Source organism: Psittacula echo (genome assembly GCF_963264785.1).
Source record: "Psittacula echo genome assembly, chromosome: 3".
Taxonomy (NCBI): domain Eukaryota; kingdom Metazoa; phylum Chordata; class Aves; order Psittaciformes; family Psittacidae; genus Psittacula; species Psittacula echo.
The window spans coordinates 117,885,512-117,908,491 of record NC_137736.1 but is presented as its reverse complement, the minus strand read 5'-3'; the positions used below and the strand labels follow the sequence as shown (position 1 = coordinate 117,908,491).

The window sequence follows — 22,980 nt, the reverse complement described above, 5'->3', positions numbered from 1 at the left end:
TTCCACAAAATTTGTGGACTTTAATCAAGCCTGAAGATGCCTTTTTTTGCTTTTTGCCTTGTGCTTATGGCTGATTTCAGCCTTTATTTTTTTAGGTACAATTCATCTAATTCTTTTAAATCTTTCAAGATTAGATTGTTTAACTTAAAAATGTTTTGCACATGCTGACATAAATATGATATCAAGGATAAACACACTAGTGACAGCTCAATTAGTCGATCACTTGTATCCAAGTTATCCGGGCCTCTTTTGGAGCGTGCTTAAGGCAGCCAGCTAATCTGGTACTGTATGGAAGTTCTTGCATTTCAGGATTTTGGTCCAGCATTAAAAATCTCACACTTGTTTGGTTAATCCGTTCTATTGATTCAGGATACCAATAGCAATGAAGAAAAGCAGTCCTCTTTTCTATGTTTAATGAACTTCCTATACCAAAATTCTTTGTAACTCAATACACAAAACTTTTAAGGTTTTGTTATGAACGCTTGACAACTGTAGAAATTAATCAAAGAGTTTATAGACCTTTTATAGACATATTATAGGCTTCTGCTAATTTATTTGGGTATTACAATAAAAAAGCACAGCTCATTTATTCTTTAGTCATCCGTTAGCTCATGGAAGAGAATTGATTTTCCCAGTTCATCGATACATACAATGACAGATTCACCATCTACAGTGGAATGCAGCCCTAAGTATATTTTCAACAAAATCATGCTTCACCAGATAGTGAGTCTGCTAGAAATGAGCAGGGAGCAATTGATATCACGAGCCTATTATCCATTTAGATGAAAAGTTGGCACACTATAAAGATACAGATGATTTTGCAGGTTTGTGTTTTGAAGAGCATGCATGGCAAGATCAAAGTCGTCCATGGCTGGGGCTTTGGTTCACACACTGCTGTCTACCATGGTAGCTGTGTCACATTAGAAAAGTCACATCTCTGATTGCCTAGAGCTTTGCCTTAGTTAAGGAATGATTTGCATATAGCTGGAGTTTGCAGAGGGGAGGGAGCTTGTTTTACAGATTTCATGAATCACTGACCTGAACTGATGGGTCATGAAATGAAGAAATGAAAATCCATAAAGCACAGTGCTGTCAGCTTTTTTCATGGTGGGCATCAAATGCCTCTTTTAGGATTTTCCTTGTGGACTCACAGCAGTCTAGCGGCAGGTCTTTAAGCACCTCATTGCTTGCAAGCATGGAAGGAGATATGAAGTGTATAGGCTTAGTGTGCTGTCTTATAAGATGTTTTCTGCCACTTCTAAAGGGGTAACAGAGAAGGTGGGATTGTGCCGGGAAATAAATACGGCCTACTGGTTGCCAACCTGCATGGTCCTGACTATCTTCTGGGAGCCTATAGGTGTATCAACATTTCCTAGACCCTCTGAACCTAATTAAAATCTCACTGGATTTAGCATCATGCAGTTGTGAAGTCAAATAGTGCAAGAAATTGCCCTTTTGGGTAACTAGCATTATGTTAAGACATACGTGATGCCACTGTGAAGAGGGCAAAGTCTTATTTATTATCCTGGGGGCTAGTTGAGTTCCTTTGCTTACCCTGAGTGGTATGTTTAGCCTGGCTTTAGTAGCAGTGATTTTCTTGAAGTTAGAATCATAGAATCATGGAAGAGTTAGGCTTGGAAAGGACCTTAAGATCATCTAGTTCTAACCCCCCTGCCATGGGCAGGGACACCTCACACTAAACCATGTCACCCAAGGCTCTGTCCAACCTGGCCTTGAACACTGCCAGGGATGGAGCATTCAAAAGTTATCTCTGATAAGCCCCAGGACAAGAGAATTAGATATCAGCGCCCATAGATGCATTATTCCAGGTATGTCTGGAAAAGGGTGAGTGAACACATGAGAGAAAAACGATTTAAAATACAAATATAAATCTTTAAAAATTTAAAATATAAATATTTAAAAATTCTGTTTGCAGAACTATGAGGTGGCAGAGCATTAGATCAATGCAAATGGGATGGGAATGTATTATTAAGACACCAAACATTATTGTGTGGTTTGAAAATTAGGTCCGCACCCAAGTGTTAAATGCTGTTGAAACAGAGAGGGATATATTAATGGTCTTCTCATTTTATTAACCTCCTCATGCTAATCTTGTGTAGACAAATTCTGTGGTTAGTCTATACCAAGTTCTTCTTTTCAAGTCAGGATTTAGGAATTTGGTCTAATGTTGCTTTCTCACTGGGGGATTAGCTCGCAGATTAGCTCAGGGTTAACAGGTTTTTAGTTCATTGTATGTTTCTTGAGATCTGTAGCTCTCTTTTTTATGGGCTGGAGCCCACCTACCAGGCTTAAATTGGTTGGATATACCCTTTCAGGGTGTCTCTTTTGCCAGGCTCCGTGCTTGGTGAGACAAAGAGTCATTGTGAAGGACATGCTGCTTTGCTAAATCTTCCCATTTGTTTTATGAATGTACCAATGTTTTAATCTTCTGCAGAAGCAGCAGGAAATCTTTCACATGATTTGAATCTATTTTAGATGTACAGAGCCTTTGTGTTATCTGAAGCATGTCTGCTTTAGTGCTATATCATGTTTTCTGTAGCATTTGCAATACCCATCAGCTGCCAGACTGTTAATTTATGTCTGTAAGTGTTTGAGCACACACATGCACACACACACATTTTGTGGAGGTGTCTGTTTCTTGCCTTCCTAGCTAAGACCAAGCTGAGTGTTGCATTTAAGGCAGGGGAGCATCTTCTTTCTCAGTTAGGAATGCATTGCATCTGTACTGAAATCTTGTGTGGTCATAGGAAATCCTAGTGTGCCTTTTAATTAATCCATCATTTAGAAACATGCCCTTAAACAAGTTTTGCATTCGTATGTCCTTTCCTCCAGGGTGATCTGTACTCGGCTCTTGGGAATTCATGCTTGTTATCTCTAAAAAAAGTTAATTTGGGGATATTTGCACAGCCATCATTTATAGACACTAAATCCAGCCACCCTGCAATACATCATGTAGGGATCCCAACACTAAATCTCCAATTCCTTTTACTTGAGTAGACTTTGGTTTGGTTTGAAATACGGCTTTTGATCACAGGCTCTCGCAGTGTCCACGGAGTCTTAACTGGAGATGGTTACCAGAACACCCACAGTTTAAACAGTCCCTTTCCTAGGTCATAGAATCATAGAATCATAGAATAGTTAGGGTTGGAAAGCACCTTAAGATCATCTAGTTCCAACCCCCCTGCCATGGGCAGGGACACCCCACACTAAACCATGCCACCCAAGGCCTTTGGTTTACATGCTACCTCTCCACATTGGAAAAACTGGAACAATTCTTTCCTTTCACAAGTTCTGTTTGATTTTACTATCTTCCCTACTGGTCTCTTTCCTCCATCATGGTGAAGATCATGCTTATTCTTGAGGTCTACTCTCTTAAATCATGCTGTCTGTCTAGAGTAACATCATTGGGTTTTATCAGTGTTCTTCTGATTATTTTTTGGTTGATTGGTTTTGTCTCCATCTTGTTAATGCTTTTGTTATCCAGGGTCTCATAATTTCCAGTATTGGTGATGTGCTGAAAACTCTTCATTTCCCAAAATACCCCAGTCCATGCACTTGGTGTGCACCTTGAATACACCTTGAATACACATTTTCCTTGAGTCTCATTGCATTCCTTACAGTCTTCTCACCAAAGCCTGTAATGTGTTTCAGTATTATATATTTTCCCTCTGTCATACTCGCAGATTGCCACCCTGTCCCTCTGCCACGTAATCCTTCAACATTCAGCTTGAGCAAAAAAGACATACCGGAGAGGGTAGGAAAATGTCATGCAAAAACATGGTAGTCTGAAAACACTGTTCATTTTTTTATTTTAAATATAATTTGTTATGGCAAAAGTGCATCATTGTGTGAAATGAGCTGAAATCAGGTTGGAGTATTCAGCATAATTTATAATATGACACAAATTAAAGTGTTTACTAGACACCTAGAGATAAGAAAACCTCTAATCAGGTTGAGAATCAGCTTAATAAGCAGATTTGACACCTTTTTCCTCCCTAAATATATTATCATGGAACATAGGAATCCTAATGCTTTTCTTATCAGACTTCAGCTTGATAATAATCAGAGACCAAACAATTCTTTTGCTTTTTATGAAGATATGATTTAAACAGAAAAGTGCAAAGGCCTTGAAGCATCAAGTGCTATGAAATCTGCCCTCAAAAGCAATAATTTTCTTATCCCAGGCAAACAAATTTCAGTTGTCAGGAAACAGATTAATCTCCTCATTCTGAAATGTAATAGTGCTGTTAGCTAATCTCCCGTGATATGGAGACACTGAAAATGTTATCATAGCAGTTCATTTTATGTTTTGGCAAAAAGTACTTTCTTTGGCAAGGGATATTCTAAATACTCAAGAGCCAGGATTAACATCAGTAATTAGGAGCAAAAAGACAGAACCAAAATAATGAATTATTTTTTTCTCACATTGTCTAGGAAAGTAAAAAATACAAATATTACTAATAGCAGTCTGTCAATTCATGGCTTCGACTTCTCTGAGGACCAGCTTGTATCCTTAATACAGATACCAACAAATAGCTTAATACTTTCTGTCATATCCTCAAACATATTTGCTTTTCCCTGTGAGTCTTGTTTCCTTCCACTGTCCTTCCAGATAATTTTTAAGGTGTTGTATAAATAAAAATGTGTTCTTAACCCTCAGGGCCAAACAGCAGTTTTAAAGGCTTAATTGAAAAAACCCATGGAAAAATTTAAACGTGGTTTTACATTGCCACAGTTTAAAGAACACTCAAAATATTTCTAGAAAGTTGTTTTGGACTGCACGTTTTAGCTAAGCAGAGGTGATGCTTTATTGTGTGGTTTGTCAAAGTGTGCCAAAATGGCCTGGCCTCTGTTGACTGAGGGAGATGCAGAAGTCAGTGAGTCAAGTACATCAGCTCCATGTCAAAAGAAGACCATAATGTATACCAGAAGGAATAGAAAGATGAGCTGACATGTGAGGTTCACTCTCATATAGTCCGTATCCTCCTCACCAAAACTGTGTTGTTCAGGTGGATCTGCACAAACTCTCTCTGTGTAGCTTTGACCATATGTTTGTGGGATTAAATTGAATACTGTAGCCCAGGTTTTGTCTCTTTTTTTTCATTGGCATTTAACATGTATACGCACAGTTAAGGATCTTTCACTATTCTTGTTGCAAAGCACTTGATGCCTCCTGAGTGCAGTGTTAACTGTAGCACCACAGCTAGGGAACCGCATTTTAGAGAGTAAAATAACATTGGGTTTAAATGCCTTCTCTTCAGGCATTTAATACTTAATAATACGCGTCCCTCAGTGTGAAAGTATCAATTGAAAGCTGTGGCTTTTTTAATGAAAAGAAGTCTGAATTGTTCAGAAGATCTGTTTTTTTCTGCAGCACTGGGAGGCTGGCTGGTGATGGATCACACTGGTGATAGGATGCCCAGCTTCCTGTGAGCTGCTGAGCTCACAAAAAGAAATCCTTGCTGCTGCAGCACAGTGCTCAGCATGAGGCAGTCATTTATCCTGCTTCTTGACAGAGCAAATTACCCTACTAGGAGTTGTGGGCTATGTTTTCAGTACCTCGTTCTGATCCTGCAGGGTTAATTTGCCTTTCCTTATAGGAGAGATGCTCCATACCCTAAATCACTGTAGTACCCCTTCGCGGGACTTGCTCCAGGAGCGCCATGTCCCTCCTGTACTGGGGACCCCAGCACTGGGCAGAATATAGTTGCGATCTTTTAAAGTCATACCTGCACTGCAGGAGCAGAATGTCATCTTCTTATTATTCAGACACATAAAAATCCCTTTCCAGGACTCCAGGCACTGCACGATTAATTACTTATAATAGTCTTAATTGATTAATTAATATTAATAACCTGAACATTTTTAATGTGTTCTGTTACTCAGGGAAATTAATTTTTTGGGACAGCATTTCCTGTTGTATTGTTACCCCCGAATGACCTTGCTCCTGTACACACTGTAAGGTCTTGGCACATTCTGAAAATTATTTGTATACATCACTGTTCGCAAGATCACTGGCTCTATCTGTAACAGACTAAACAATGGGGAAACAATTACATTAAAGGAAAGAATTGCTCAGGAAATTGGTATTTCTTTAAAGTTAACATCAAAATCTCACTCTTCCCTGGGTATTAATAAGATTCTTCCTAGTCACTTATAATGGACATAGCGGTGGTGGTGCTGCAGTGGTGAAAATCTTCTCTACCCTTTAGTAAAGACTTACAGCTTTCAGGTTCTTGTTATTGCACTCATCTCTTCGTTAGGAACTGCAGTGATAGAACAACGGGCAATGGGTTCAAACTTAAACAGGGGAAATTTAGGTTAGATATAAGGAAAAAGTTCTTTACTGTGAGGGTGGTGAGGCTGGAACAGGTTTCCCAGAGAAGTTGTAAATGCTCCATCCCTGGCAGTGTTGGAGGCCAGGTTGGATGGGGCTTTGAACAACCTGGTCTAGTGTGAGGCATCCCTACCCATGGGCAGGGGAGTGAAACCAGATGATTTTAAGGTCCTTTCCAACCCTTCTGTGAATCTCACTCAAGCCCAGGGGTTGGCAAAAGCTGAATGAGAAATAAAATCTACCAAAATGAAGTTGTCGAGTTCTAGGTGCAGCCCTGCTCTCACCAAAATCAATGGGAAAATCTCCATTGATTTCCAAGTCACAGGGTTTCACAGTTGGCCAGGTCCTTCACCAAGAAGATATCTGTAATTCTTTGGCTGCTCAGACAACATGAGCTCAGTTCAGCAGGGAAACACTTGCCTTTAGACTTTCCCTGTGTGCATCTATCCATGCAGCACGGATGTAACCCACCACCCATGGTGTGGATGGGAATGCAGAGGCTATTCAGGTGTTTCTGGAGACTTATATAGGTTCAACAGAGCAGAAAAGAGAAGTAAACTAAGTGAAAAACAGGCTTAAAGTGAAGTGGTCCCTGAACGCTCACTTGGCTGTGTCAGTCTTGTCTAGTGAAAAAAAAAGACCGAGGATTTTACTGTGTCTGATGAAACAGAGTCCTAATGCACCCATCAGGGAAGGGGCTGATGGCTCTCATCGTTTATCTTTAGAACAGTTATCTGAATTTCAGTTTCACAGCTTTTGCATGGCATATAATACCTAAGCCTATTTTCTAAGCTGTTTTCAAAGCTGAAAACGGAGTTTTGAAAAAGTTAAAAGATAGTCCAAGAATATGAGTTTTGCCTCAAAATCGCAATCTCCATTTTTTGCCTGTGTATAATCCCATGCTGATTCTCTACCAGCTTGTAAAATTGACCCTGTGTCACTGTAAACTGGATAGTAGATATTTATAGGACACTTAGAATCGAAGACAAGTGGAGATTGAGATAATAAGGCTTGTCTGTGTTGCCTATTAGATGAAACTGTGATTAAATATGGCCCAATTGATGCCTATTATCTGTCTAAAATTAATTTGTCACAGAAAGTTGTGAAGTAGGCATCAAGAAGTCAAGCAGAATTTTTTATTGCTAAAATCAAAGCAATTATTGATGTGATTTCGTTTAACCTGGTCTGACAAAACCAGAATGGTACTGTCATTTAAAAAAACGCCTTGGGAAGAGCCCCCAAACCAACTTCCTTATTCATTCTTATCTACTTTACCTTATTTTACTTATTTTCTATACTGAATTTCTGAGTATTTTTTATGCTACTTCATATGATATCTTAAGATGTAGTCCTCATCTGACTCCAAAAGTTACTTTATTCAAACAAGCATGAGTATAAAACTTCACTTTGCACCTCATTGCTAACCAGAGAAACTTCTATCAAATAACTTGAATATCACAAAAAAAAATCGTGTCTTCATTTTGTCCCTTCAGACTAATGAAAATGATCACAGCAGTCTTCCTGTTTAGTGACTGTTCACTAAAGCCACATACAATTCTGAGGCCTAAAATATTCATTCTTGCTTTTTGCAAATTTAGATTATCTCTACGGGATTGAAAGTTGGGAACAGCCTGTACCCCTTAAAGGCCTTACTTTATGTACTTTCTACCTGGCTAGGAAGTCAATTTTTTGTTAATCGGGTTTTTAATTGTTAAGCTTTATTTTGAACGTAAAACTGTAGGAGCTTCATTTTTACCCTGAAAAAATGAAATTGCATTTAAAGGTCGGAGGCTACTCATCAGGCTATCAGCTATAAAGCTGTCTTTGAAACATTTTACATGTGTGTGTGGATGCAGAGCATTCATCTTGCATATTGTGGGAAAAAAAATGTGTAAGAGGGAAATCTGATATTTTCAGGATTTATTGATGGGCCACAAAATCTTTTACCTTGAGTTCTGGCTTTGCCTGCTCTGGTACTGATCAAAGGCTTGTTGGTGAGTGATGGATTCTATGGTAGGGCGTTTTTTTGGGGGGAGGGGGATGTGTAGAGTAATTTACCATCTATAATGAAATTGCAGAATGCATCACCAAAACTGTAGTTACGCAATTCATTTCCCTTCAGTGACCCCCACCCTGACTTGGGGACCTGGCAAGCCACTCTACGTTTTGCTCTTCCACCACCATCAAGCATTGACCATCTATCTCTTGGGGGATTTTGTTCTCTTTCGGCACTTCATCTTAAGCCCTGATTATTTCAGTAGCCCTGTTTGTAGCACAGATGCACAAACAGTTTATTGGCGGGTGAAGGTGGCTGCAAACTGATGACAGGGGAAGAACAAATGGCTGGAGGAGGAGCTGGAGATGGGGCTGGGTGTCTCTTAATCCGCCTTTCTGCTGAAGACAAGGTGGTGTCATCCTCTGTTAACACAACCAAGTGCTATTTGTTAGAGCATAAAAAAAAAGTGTTATCTTTCTTTTAAAAATACTTGGTTCTGCTTCATATAAAGTAAAGAACTTTCAGGAATTACAGCGTATATCTTTGGTCTCATTGGTTAATTGGGGAATTCATTTGGCCACCTCTTAAGTAATAACAATATAGTTTCGAACCTGACCATCACAGAGCCTCACCTAAGGGTGTTTCATCCAACATCAAAAGGCAGGGGCTGTCATCATGACAAAAATTTGGAGTCCAGATAGTTCCATCTCCCTGCCAGTGTTCAGTGTCAGGTTGGACGGGGCTTGGAGCAGCCTGCTCTAGTGGAAGGTGTCCCTGGCCATGGCAGGGGGTTGGAACTGGATGAGCTTTAAGGTCCCTTCCAACCCATTCTATGATTCTGTGTTTCTATGAAAAATTGTTTCAAAATAAGTTTTAATATTATAGTTTAGGAGAGAAGACGGTATTTACTTTGCAGACTGGTAGTTTTAGTTCAAGTTATTGCTCTATTGTAATAGAAACTGCATGACATAGTATTCCAAAGGGCAAAGCAGAGCAAGCTCCTTTGTACATTGTCTTTTCTCGGAGGAAGTGCAACACCACATACCACATTAGCATGAGGCAGAGCTGCTGACTTACTGCAAAATAGATGGAGGGCTATTGCCACACACAGGAAATCACCTGCACGCAATTTGAGAACGAAAAGAGTTGCTGTGCCTTTATTTCACATCAGTTTGAATATCTGGGGACCTATACTACACTACAAACTGATACAGCTGCACACCAAAGCAAGGATGTAAAGTATATATCGCTTTGCTGCTTGATTAATTAACTCCACTGTGACTAGTACTATAGCTTGATTAAATTTTGGCAATATATCAGCATATATTTTTGAACACGGCATTTCTGTTGTTAATTAAAGCATAAAATAGATTCTTAATATTAGGGAAAGATCTTGGAAGCATGGATAAGATCTTATGTCTTTATTAATAGCCAGAATGTTTTTCTCACATGATTACACATATTGACTGGTCTAATTATGAGAAGGGAAGTGTTAGGGACATGTAACAATCTTCATCATTTTGAGGAAAATGAAGAAGGTGCAGTTCCTGCTTATACTGAAAATGAGAATAAAGTGACTTTTGTGGATAAAAATAAAAGGGTAATTGAATATTTGAGAAAAGAGCAGTGCAGTGAGCTTAGAAGTTGAAGCACACCTCTTTTGAAGCACAAAACCTGAGAGCTATTCTGTTTCCTGAGTGCCGAGATAAAATTTTGTAGAAGGGCATTATCTGCAGTGGTGAATCTGGTAGAGGGGAACTTATCAATATTTGATCACAGGTGTTTCTTATCACAAGAAAGCAAAATCCACAAATGGCTAAAATAGATATCCAGGTATGAATGGAATCACAATTGACATGGAGATTACTACCAACATTAAACTGTATAAATATGTTAATTTGCAAGCATTATGTTATTTAAAGCTGCTTGAAGTGAAATATTCTCAGATTTGACTACTCATTTTCTATTCACAAAACTCTCTGATTGTAATCTTCGCTATCAGCAGGAGCTAAACACCTTCAAAGTTTACAGTGAAGATCAATACAGAACTTTAATCTTCTTCCGCATTCAGAGGCTATGAGGATACTTATAATTCTGTTTAGTAACAGATTGTTCCTAAAGAGGCTTCATACGCCTGTAAAAATTATTTTAAGCACTTGCCTACCAATCTTTATCTTGTTTGTAAGGTGTCAGTCTGAAGGTGAGTAAATGTCTTTGGTTCCTTGAGTCCAGATATTATCAGAGGACTATTTGGAGTATATTCTTCTGCTTTTCAAATTTTCATTCATTTCATTCTGCTGGGGTAGCATATTAATTATTGTAGCCTTATGAGAAAAGAAAGGAAGTTCTTAATGTACTCAAAATACCTTTATGGTTGTTGTTTGGAGACTGAGGTTGATGTTCCTCTTATGATCATCTCAAACTTTCCATTTGCAAACTGTTCAACATGGGATATGATCTGTGTAGTTTCAAGCACTACTTGGTGTTATCACCTAGAAGCTCATGAAAAGTCCTAGCTGTGCAATGCTATCTCTTACCAGATGTTTCCTGCTGAATCATAAGTGATTAGACACTACTGTTGGGCATTACAGGTTAAGATTTTCTGTGTCTAACCCCACCGCTGGAAGTAGGGGGAACTTTTGGCCTTCTATAAAGTGATCAGCTTAGAGTCACTTCTGAGCAAAGTTTTATCTACGGTTTCATAGAATCATAGAACAGTTAGGGTTTGAAAGGACCTTAAGATCATCAAGTTCCACCCCCCCACCATGGGCAGGGACACCTCACACCAAACCATGCCACCCAAGGCTCTGTCCAACCTGGCCTTGAACACCACCAGAAAAAAGTTTGTCAAAAGTAAACTTACAGGAGCTTGACATTCCTGAGGACTGTAGTTTTATTTTTAGTAAGTGAAAAGAAGGGGGAGATACTTTCTGACGTTGCCTAAAGGAGGTTCTTTTAACATAGGACAGGCTGCTCTGGTGTCCTGGGAATTTAATAGAGTAATGGTTGATTCTGCACTTACCTTAGCATCTATCCATTATAGAACACTATAAATACAGCCCGATGCACAAAGGCTGCCTGGATCTCCAAACTGCAATGAACTTTCAAAGCAATGCCCACGGAAAATTACTTTTTTTTTTTCTTTTAGAGTGTCACTGTCATGAGTTGCGCAGATTCTTCCTTGTATTGCTACTAAAGCTAAAATACAAGTCTTAGGCTGCTTTTCAGAGTTTCTCATTCCTGTTTACTGTTTCAATTTTCAAAAAGTTTGTAGAATAAAGTATGACACAGTATAAATGTAGTAGCAGAAGTAGTAGTAGTAGCAGTAGTAGTAATATTTCTGGGCTTTTAAGTCACTCTTTCTGGTATTTCATTCTGCCAGATCATTTGATTACCATCCACTGGTCTCAGTACTTTGAGTCTGACAAAAGCTAAGATTTGAAGCCTCTAAGACTTTCTCCAGTACACTCTTCTAATATTTAGGTTTGTAGATACTGCAGGGAGCACTTAACTCCAAATGAAAAAGCCTCCCTTCCTTCCTTCCTTCCTGTCTTTTGGCAACACAGCACTGAAATTACCTGATGTCATCGTTAATTCTCAAATGATATAACAGACCATTATGCACTGCTTTCTAGTTTGAATGTGGCTGGAAGCCATTGACTTTCCTAATCAGCCACCTAGAGTGTTTGTGTCAGTAATAATCTGTATTTAAAATGTACTCTAAATTATTTATTTCTCATAGCTGGCCAGAGTGGATGGATTAATGTTTTTATGATTGAAAACAAGATTTCTCAGTTTAGCACATTGTAAAGGAAATAAGGAAAGATGGTCATACTGATATGATTGGCACTCTTTCCTACAAGAAGTGTTTAAGTAATTTGTCTTTTGGGACAATGCTACATTCTATTAGGATAAGTGAAATAAACATCTGCCCACTTCTTTTCCACAGGTGCCAAATAAAGGATTAGAAAGAAAAGTCACCTAGTTTGCTACAGCTCAGTATTTGTGTTGAGAAAAGAAAAACCTTTTATTTTCCTCTCCTATTCTGTATATCTTTGAGCTATGCTGCCTTCAGTTTGTGACAACAATCCAAGACGTAGTTCAGTAACATCATGCATTTCAGAAAAATATTTCCTTGTAAGAATTCAGCTGTGAATTCAGTATCTCTCTGAAGTAGGCAAAGATAGTAATTCAGTGTATTTGACTTTAAAGTTCCATTTATCCCTTAATGAGCTCTCCTTTATAATCTTTTATTTCTCTTACTTGGCCTGAATTCCAGAGACTCTTACAATAGGTATTGTGGCTCGTTTGCGCATTGGCAGAAGAAACAAACCCATCAGTCACTAACAGCAGGGGTATGTCTCAGCTCTCAGGCTCCCTCTGATCGTTTTTCTGTCTTCAATAACTCAACCAGATTATCTTTTCTAAAGTTTTCTGAAGCAAAATTGATATTTGTGGTTGAGGGAAGGGAAAGACTTTTACCTGAAAGCCTGATTTATGCACAATCTTCAGATGAGACGCAGGCATCTCAGCTCACTCTTTTTGCTTTCAGCAGATACCACACGAATTAAAATAAGCAAGCAAATATGACATCTTCAGCATTTAGCAATGCTAATGACAGTAACGTGGCAGTGCCTCTTAACTTAAAATTGAGTAGGCTGAGTACTTCCTTCTGCCAGGGAATGATATGGAAGAAGATTCGCATTCTTCTTAAGGCTTGATAACTTGCATTAAACACCTGCTGATTGTCTTGTTATACTTGTTGAAGTAAGATCCCCGCTAGCTACTCTCTCCAGCTGAGTTAATAATTACCTTGGAAGTCATGAGCTTTTGTTAATGAGACACAATATTGGACTTTTAATTCGGGAGGGTGGTCCTCACAGTTGCATTTGCATTCTGAAAGAAGAGCTAAACCTCCTCCAATTAAGTTTCACAGTCCAATTCTTAGGAGTGACTGACTCAAGGCAAAATGATTTATGTCACCAGTGTTGAGTTCTGCTAGACTGGTATTGTCTTTTAGCCAAGATTTTCACCCTAGACATCTCTTTCCTACCTTCTCCATGGTCATAAAGAGAAGACATTTTCACATCTAATATTCTGGCTGCTGAATGGTAACAGTTAAAGCTAACCTTGGTTTTCACTGAGAAGGACCACTGCTGTGGAATTCCTTTTTTAGTTGCTCTGTGGACTTGAAAATAAACATGAATATGAAAGAATATTTCCTCAATCCTGTAGGAAAGGTAGCGTTAATGTCTATAGGTCAAACCTGTTGAAGCAGATCCTGCAGAAGAAATGGAAATTGCCTTACTTGGATTTTGAAAGTTCTGTTATTGTACTGAACTTTTTATACCCTGGAGAAGGAGATATTTTTGTGTGGTTTTCTCCAAAAATATGTGTCTGATGTAAGTAAAGGGAATTTCAGGAGTCCTTGTCCTGGTCCATCCAGCTGAAGGAACCATTGTAAGGGATATGTAAATATTGTTACTCCAGCAAAGAAGTTTCCAGGTAACCAGTACCTGTATGTGTATTGGTTGACATGGTTCCATAAAGTCATAAACATTAAAGCCAAAGGATAAATGCAGATTCCTGGCAGAAAGTGCCCATTTTATGAAGAAAACTGTAGTGGAACTGTCTGTAAGTTGTGATAGAACAGCAGTGATGCTTAGGATTTCACCATGGAAGTTGTATATAAAATTCTATTATTCTTGCTGTCTGATTGCCCTCAGACACTACTAAACATGCCATCACATTCCTTGTAAGATATTCTACCCCTGATCAAAGGACCAAGCCTTTGTATGGTTGGTCAGAGAGTCAAAATTCAGCTGCTTTCATGACTGTATCCCAGCCTTGAGAGGTCATATCTTCTGCTTAGGCTGTGTTGGCTCAGGATGAGCATCAGTCCCTAACCAGAAGGACACAAGGGATAGCAGCTGGCTGGCCTATCTCAGGTTGTGCATGGGCCAGAAGCAGCATGTCTGGACCCGCACTGTGTGGATACCAGACTCAACACATAGACTGGAGGAGGTGTTCAGCATTTAGGAAAGCGCATGCTGATCAAGCAGCCATTCCTCATCTCTGTTAGGAAGGTTTTAACTCTGATCCTCACCATTTCCCCATCATGATTACGGAAAGATTCACATCTTGTTGGGTTTTTGATGCACATCTTGACAAGCATATATTGAGATAGTCTGTCATTCATCTGTATCACCTTCCTTTGTTTGCTTTTTTCCCATGCCATCTGCAGGTTTTTAAACAAAAGAACCTCACTGGTCCTGAGTTACAGCTTCTCTCCTAGCAAGATCTCCTGTGCCTTGCACATCTGCTTTTCACATTTCCAGAGATACCAGCTGTGAATTAGCTTGTGTATCTTTGTGGTACAAACGTCCCAGCCTCCCTCCCCTCCCTGGTTACTTTTCACTGTAATTTCTAGCTGTTTAAGGATTTTGCTGAGAACTGTGTTAATATTTGAATCAAAACTGCCCTAGTTAGAGGGGCCCCTAAGTGCTGGTGTGATACGGTATCCTGATGGAGATGCTATTTGCAGAGCAGTGTGCTGGATGACCTCTTTGGTCCTCCCAGTTTTGGTCTGGGAGCAATTTTGGACTGCCAGCAATTTGTTATTTTGTTTTAATGTGTTGAGGAGCAGTTTTAATGTTTTTCTGTAGGGACAAAGGAAATTTTTGCATCTTTTACCCTGTTTGTAGCGGGAAGCTGAAAAGCCAGGCTACGGTCAGGCAGATGGAGCAGAAAAGAGGGGTCAGCAAGGGCGCGGATTTACAGTTAGGGAAATAACCGCATTGCTGGTGTGAAGGCAGGTTAATTAATTAATGTACATGCTTGCAAAGAGGGAGCTTTAACTCATGCTTCAGCTCCCGTGTGTGGCGCTTGGAGCTTTTCGAGCGGAGCTGGAGCCTGTCACTTTGAAAAGTTTTGAGTGTCACCCAGAGAAAAAGGCTTAGTTCGTACATAACATTTTGCTCTCTGGGGACATAAAGTTTTAGATAGAGTAGAATTGACTAACTTCAGGCCTTCTGTGTTCATTTCTTCTAATTAGCTGGCATTTCGCATTACAGCCATCGCTATTTTCAATTAGCTGTCAGCAAATACTTTCAGTGCAACTTTTCTGTTATTGAATGGATTTCCCACAGGTTTGGGCTTACAAAAACAAACAAATGCTAACTAATGTGCCACAACACTGTTTTAGGCAGGATTTTAGCAGTAACCTAACAAACTGTGAGACTGTGTAGTGGTAAGAGAGGAGGATGGCTTCGCTTCTTGAGCAGTCTCTGAAGTGAGATTTTAGCATAATTGCCACTGTGGTTTTCAGAGATTTTATTATTGTTGTTTGTAAGCTTTTTATCTCCCTCCCTCTTTTTTTTTTAATGCTAAAAGGTTGAAGAAAACATCTTTTCCTAAAAAATAAAAAATTGAGTGATGTTCTGTTCAGGAAACATGCGTCCAGAATCTTGCTGGTATTTTCTATGCATTAGAAACATTAACCCCCAAAACAGCATTTTGTTGGCATTTTTGATCAGTGTTTAGTAAGTGTGTCTCTGTTTCTACTAAAGCCTGTACTGCTTGGCACCATTGATTATTGTATCTGTGGAGTCAGCAAAGATATTGAAGATTTTTCTTTATTAACCTGTGCTCTTGCCGAGAGCTTGGCCAGTTGCACCAGAGTAGAACAGATATAGGAGCGATCAGCCTCTAAGTGGGACAAAAGGTATTTATTGCTGACAGCCTGCAATAGGAGAATTGGCAGAATTAGCTTTTTTGTTTGCTATGGAAGCTCTGAAGTTCTGGAGCAGTGGAGAGGTTGAGGTCCCCAGTGGTGTCACTCTGAAAGGAAAGGCAGATTCCCATTCATGTGTGCAGCCTTTCAGTAAATGCTAGTTTGGGAAGTGTGGGGAATGGGAACTGGATGGCTAAGCACTGGCAATGAGCTGCTTCAATGGTAACTGGAAGATGGCGCATTGGTGGCTTTGCAGGAGGGGGATGGTCCATCCCCATCCAGCTCCCAGCACACAGTTATCCCCATCAGGAAGTGGCAATCCCAAGTGCTAATTGCTAACCCTGGTAACGGTCTTAGGAGCAAGAGAGGCCTGGGGTTGCTATGGGAGGACAAGGCTCCACTCTCCAAATGAGTTATGGGCTAATTTGGGGGATTTTACATTGCCACTATGTAGTGCCCTACCACAGATTTTTCTGTAAACAAGGGGTTTCACTCCCTAAGGGTGTCAGTCTTTTCCCTTAATCCCCACTGCATCAGTTTTTAAAAGTGTAGCTAAATGCAGGAAATTGAAAAGGTCTTTTACCTTTATCACAGAAAATGTTGTAGGTTTTCTGCTGATCTCAGTACTTCACTGGGGTTACGCTAAGTTTAGACTTCTTTTTGAAAGGAGGGGACAAAAGCAAGGGACATTATTCCCAGAAAACTTCTGGTTTGCCTGAGGATTGGACATCAGGGCTGCGTGATTTTAAGGGAACACAGAAACACTTAAGGAAAATGAAGCATCGACGACTTACCCAGCAAAGCAGTTGATGTGTAATGATTGGTATGAGCAGGGAAGAGGATGCAATATCTTGGCTCACTATCATCAGAAATTGCTACTGTGGGAATTGGCATGTTAGCATATGTAGCTGAAAGTGAAATTTGAACTTCTTTCATGCAAACAGAAATAACTTTCTGCCTTATTTCTTTTTCTTTAATAAATGCAATCGAAATATTGAGGGAGAAGTTGGAAACATGTTGATTGCATTTTGAAGGCATATTATTAAATCTCTTGTTGAACTTGGATCAGTGTTTCAGACTGAAAATTATTAGTAGTTCTTTTTAAGTTGCAGCTAAATTACTAATTAACTTTTGTCTCAAAGATTTTATTTCTCATGTGGTTTTGGCATTACAGTACACTTAATGCAGCAGAAATTTTTTGCTAACCTGCCTCTCAGTGCCCCTTAGAATCATATAAAACAGTCTTAGAATTAATGAGCTGTCACATCTCAGGTAATGAATGAGAAGAACTGACAGAAATCCTTTTGTTGTTTAAGAAAGTCTAAGTAATTAATGGGAAAAAAGTGACAGATTCTCTCAAGATTGAAGAAAAAATGCGTCTTTCAAATTCATTGCTTGACTGAAGAAACGTTAATATATGTTTGCAGAAAAGCAGGGATCCTGCTTAATGGGTTAATTCCAGTTTTCTGAGGTAAACTTGAAGAACTTGAGATTAAAGGATTTTATGTTTTCAGAAATAGATTTCTCATCTGTTGGTGGTTTCCTATTCCAAGTTCATCTCAGAAGTAAAATATCTTCCGGATTCCTATATTTACCCTTGTGGGAATATTTGAGTTAGGCACTGAGCATGTTCATAGTGAGCGTGTCTTGTGTGCGCAGATTTTGTAAACTCCAAGTTAGGTTTGGGAAGGGAAAGATGTTTCTTTACATTTTATGGGTTTTTTCCAATTGATGAAGTCCCACTGTACCCATTCGGAATAACCTCTACTGCTGCTGTTTTTCAGGTAACCGTCTCAGATGGGGGCACTTCTCCCAAGCAGTCCTCTGTTTGGGTGGTGGTCCAGGTTCTGGATGAGAATGATAACAAACCTCAGTTTCCGGAGAAAGTCTATCAGATCAAACTGCCAGAGAGGGATCGTAAGAAAAGAGGGGAGCCAATCTACAGAGCTTTTGCTTTTGACAAAGATGAAGGCCCTAATGCAGAAATCTCATACAGCATCGTGGACGGAAATGACGATGGGAAATTTTTTATTGATCCCAAAACAGGGATGGTTTCCTCCAGAAAGCAGTTCACAGCAGGGAGTTACGACATCTTAACTGTAAGTGCCTGTTCATTGATGTACAAACCCATGATCTGACTTTTCTTCAGAAATAGGCCCTCCAGTATAAAGAGCGATACATGACTGTGTTCAATGTATGACCTATATCTAGGGTCTGACTATATTAAGAAGTCTGGTATTGACATATGACTCCTGCCAAAAACTTGAGTCTGAATGAGCGTTCATGTAGTGAACTATTATCAGACTGTTCAGTCAACTTGCAAACTGTTGGTGTAAGTTGTTCCCTTAAATACACAGAAATGAAGACCAAGGGCTTGCCTGCTCACAAAGTTGTTATCATGTTAAACTGGGTAGATACAGCTATGAATGGTTATTCACCTTTTTTGTGGCCACAGTTGCATGTCCTCATGGGGAAACAATTTCTTTCTTGTATCTTTATCCAAGTTAAGTGGCCTCAGGGAAGAGGAGTACTGTGTAGTCCATGTTGTAGTACCCTTCTCACCACATTAAGAGTGTAAGTATGACAGCAATTTCAGTTGAAAGAAATCTGTCAAAATACTTCTGCCAGAACTCAAACCACATAGACAAGGTCAAAGAAAGAAAGAATACAAAATGGTGGTGTTGATGTAATGCAATAAGAGACCTGAATATGCACTCTTCATCTACAGCAATAAGCCAACAAATTGTAGTTAAAACCCTGCCCACCTTGAGCAGAGCAGGGTGGCAACTGTTTGCACCAAACCCACAAAGCACATTTCTAGAGAAAGAAATGCCAGGAAAATATTCCCCATTTTTAACAGACATAGTAACAGCACATTTACACCAGTGGTCCTATGTAGCCAGAAACATTTCTTTCAGTTTTAAAAGAAAAACCCTTTGACATCGATGTGATTCACCAAAGCACTGATATTGTAACCTATATTCTTCCTTTCCTTAAGCCTGTTGTTTATTGCTGCTCATCTTGTCTTTGCTGTGTTAAAACCACGAAGCGTACCAAACCTGAAGTCTGTCCATCCCTCTAGAGGACATTATAATGAAAAGAATTTGCACCAAGCAGGGCAGCTCTTAATGAACACAACAGAGAGGAGAAAGCAAGGAAAAGAAATATGGCAAAGAATTAAATCATATTTGTTTTGGAGAATAGGGGAAATGATCTGAAACTGATTTAACTCAATTAACGATCCTGAAGAAGGCAATGTAAGGAATACCAGTCTTATCCGCAATACAGATGCCATTTAAAAGCAATCAAATATGGTCTGGCTGAGCATGTTTTGCAAGTGCATGGCATCCCACAGGGTCCTTATAAAGCTCCCAGCTTTGCTGCAAGAGGGAACTGAGTGGAAGATGAAGTCAAAAGAGGAAGCTGGTTCTGGAGAGGAGGATCTTTGTGGAGTAGTTTTGAATTGCATTTCCAGGAGGCCTTACACCATCACGGTTTAAACTTGAGCAGGGCAAATTCAGATTAGATATAAGGAAGAAGTTCTTTACAGCTTTGTGTTTGTCTCAATAATAGAGTTAAACCCCCCCAAACAAACAAACAAAACCCCACAACCAAACAGAAAAAGGCCCAAAAAAATAAACCTAACAGCACAGAGTTAGACAAGAGAGAAATGTTCACTGGAGGGCTAGCTTGGTTTTCCATGCAGATATGGCTAACAACAGCTAAATTACCAGGAAAAGATTAACATAAAACATACCTATATTGCTGAGACATTCAAACAAGAATGGAGGCAACAGGGTTGCTGTTGAATATAGTTGGAGAAGAGGAGACTGAGGGATGACCTTATTAGTGTATATAAATATATAAAGGGGGAGTGTCATGAGGATGGAGCCAGGCTCTTCTCAGTGGCAAACAATGATAGGACAAGGGGTAATGGGTACAAACTGGAACACAAGAGGTTCCACTTAAACTTGAGAAGAAACTTCTTCTCAGTGAGGGTGACAGAACACTGGAACAGGCTGCCCAGGGGGGTTGTGGAGTCTCCTTCTCTGGAGACATTCAAAACCTGCCTGGACACATTCCTGTGTAACCTCATCTAGGTGTTCCTGCTCTGGCAGGGGGATTGGACTAGATGATCTTTTGAGGTCCCTTCCAATCTCTAGCATACTGTGATACTGTGATACTGTGAGGGTGGTGAGGCGCTGGAGCAGGCTGCCCAAAGGAGTGGTAAATGCTCCATCCCTGGCAGTGTTCAAGGCCAGGTTGGACAGGGTCTTGAGTGACATGGTCATAGGTTCATAGAATCACAGAGAGATTTGGGTTGGAAAGGACCTTAAGATCATTTAGTTCCAACCTTCCTGCCATGGGCAGAGACACCTCCCACTAGATAGGCTAGTAGGAGGCATCCTGGCCTAAAACAAAGCATTTCAGTTTAAAATCAGTGTTTTCAATGAAAAGTCAAAGTGTAATGGAAAAAAAAGAGAGAACTGTGAAATAAGTGCTTATCTTTTTTCCATGGATTTTACATACAGCATTTCAAAGGCCATTCTCCAAGATGTCATGTTCGTGCAATAGAATTAGGTCTGAACTGCCCAACTGGGATGCTCACTCAGAGTCCTCTTTTCTTTGTACCTGCCAGATAAAAGCAGTGGACAATGGCCGACCCCAGAAATCCTCAACTGCACGCCTCCATATTGAGTGGATAAAGAAGCCTGCACCTTCACCTGTGCCTCTGACTTTTGATGAACCCTTTTACAACTTCACCGTCATGGAAAGTGATAAAGTGACAGAAATCGTCGGGGTGGTCTCTGTACAACCATCTAACATTCCTCTCTGGTTTGATATTGTCGGTAAGTTGGGAGCAAGTGGGGTGAGGAAGCAAAGCATATGGATGTATGGTTTTGAGAGCAAGAAAACTAACCATGAACTGTGCCCCCTGCCCCAAATTAAACCCACTTTTGTAATGCTGAGATGAAAATGCTGTTTTAATATAGCGATAACAATAATAATAATACTCCTGCTTCTGTTATGACTCCTTAGCTAAGCTGAAAAAAGAGCGCTGTATGGCTGAATTGTTTTTTTTCATACTATGTTATTTACTGCAATCTTAATGTTGTCTGTCATTTAAATTCTATTGTCATACTTTGCTAATCTCATTTCTAAATGTATTTATGGTACTTAGACTTGCTGTCCCTCATTTCTCTCTTTCTTCACCTTTTTTTCTGCATTCTGTTCTTTTTTTTCTGCTTCCGACTGCCCTGCTTCAAGGTGGCAAGCATGCTCGAGAGATGTTCTATATTCTACAGACAGCTTGTGGGCAGAACTGTTCAACAGAAGGTACCCTTAGTGCAAACACATTTGCTAAAATACAACTATCCAGGCTGCCTTTTATTTTTGCAAGTTCTTTGAGACAATTTATATTACATCTTTCATAAGTGCCTGTGACAGGATGCGATGTGACACATGGATGTGCTGCGTTTCTTTCTATGACAGCTTTTACCGTATTTGTGTCCAATTATTATCATTTTATTCACGGATTTTCCACAGTTTATCACAAATAATTAATTCAAACTTTTCACAGTCCAGTGCCATGCATTTAACTGTGAAACAGAATGGGATGCATCAACATATGGGTTACAAATGGAGCCACCAAAAGTTTGTCTTGAATGCAAGCTGAAAAAGAGAAATGTGTTTTGATGTGAGATCTCAACCACAAAATTGCCTTACGTAAAATTGCTTATAAAAATAGGGAGTGAGAAATATCCTTAGCAAAGAGGAGAAGCCTTAGAAGTCTTAAAATCACAGGGAACTGCCAGTAGGGATGTAGCTGCTAAAAAGATAGGGAGCTGAGGGTCTGACGTGGTTTGCAGTGAAGAAACAGTCAATGTTTGTAAGAATCTATTTCCCACTTCTGCTTTTGATTCAGTTATGTCATTAAAATAACTCATTTAACATCTCCAAAATGAGACTTTCCCCAGCAGCACAAGGACCCTGCAAAGTTATTGTGCTACTTAATACTTGAAAATACTTCTACATAATGCTTGTATACCTCTGGATGTAAAACAGTGTCTGCACAAAGAGGTGTTATTTAAATGAAGGGTTATAAAGCAAATACTGTATGAAAGATTTTACAGAAACAAAAAGCCTTTGCCACAGACTTAGTGGAAAGGGTGCATCAGCAGTCTTTATTTACCGGGATTGAGCTTGGCTCTCATTTCAGCATAGCTATTTGCGGGTGGGTTTAGCCAACCGGAAGGGCAAGGACCACAAGAGAAAGGGTCTGTCAGAGTCATTTTCATCCGCCTTTTATTGCTAGTCTGTGCAGATGACAGACAGGGACAGCAACACTTCCTCTTTGAATGTGTAGCACGGTTTCCAATATGCCAACCGCATTAAAATTAAACCCAAAGCTATTATCATGTTCTAGGGTTCCTGCTAGCCCCTGGGGAAGGACAGCATATGTTTCCTACAGTTTTCCTCCCATTCCCTTTTTTTTTTCGGTATGCTACATGCAATTTATTAGCTAATGTTTACATTCCCTTTGTCTTCCTCACTGACCCTAACTTTCCTCCCAGGAGAAATCCACCTTTATTGATGTTTTTGACACTTTTTTTGCATTTGAACTTTTTGCTGGACTCCTCTGCCTTTTGCGGCTTTTCAGTCCTTTCCTTGGTGAATTCACCAACTCTCATTAAAATGCTGCCTGGTTAAGCATAAAGAGAAGCCCCCACTCTTCTGCTGCATTCTTTTACATTATTAGAGTCGCTTGCAATCAAGCAACACCTTATAATAATATTTCCTTTTCACCTACCAAACTGAGATGATACTTTAATTTGTCATTTATTGTGACCTTTGTGGGTGAAATAGTTCAAATGGTTTAGAAGAGCTTTGCTA

At 39.6% G+C, this 22,980-nt stretch overlaps 1 protein-coding gene across 4 annotated transcripts in view; it reads left to right on the top strand.

The window, feature by feature from the left end:
• The window catches only part of FAT3 (FAT atypical cadherin 3), a gene marked incomplete at both ends in the record, with an annotated part of 320,523 nt that overhangs the window by 196,067 nt on the left and 101,476 nt on the right, over positions 1 to 22,980 (top strand). For 2 of the 4 annotated variants that reach the window (XM_080612352.1, XM_080612350.1), the window contains 3 exons: positions 17,871 to 18,185; positions 20,726 to 20,936; positions 21,355 to 21,423. In XM_080612352.1, coding sequence (XP_080468478.1) covers positions 17,871 to 18,185; positions 20,726 to 20,936; positions 21,355 to 21,423 — 595 coding nt within the window. The remainder of the gene's footprint in view (positions 1 to 17,870; positions 18,186 to 20,725; positions 20,937 to 21,354; positions 21,424 to 22,980) is intronic. The other 2 variants (XM_080612353.1, XM_080612351.1) reach the window with 1 other exon arrangement.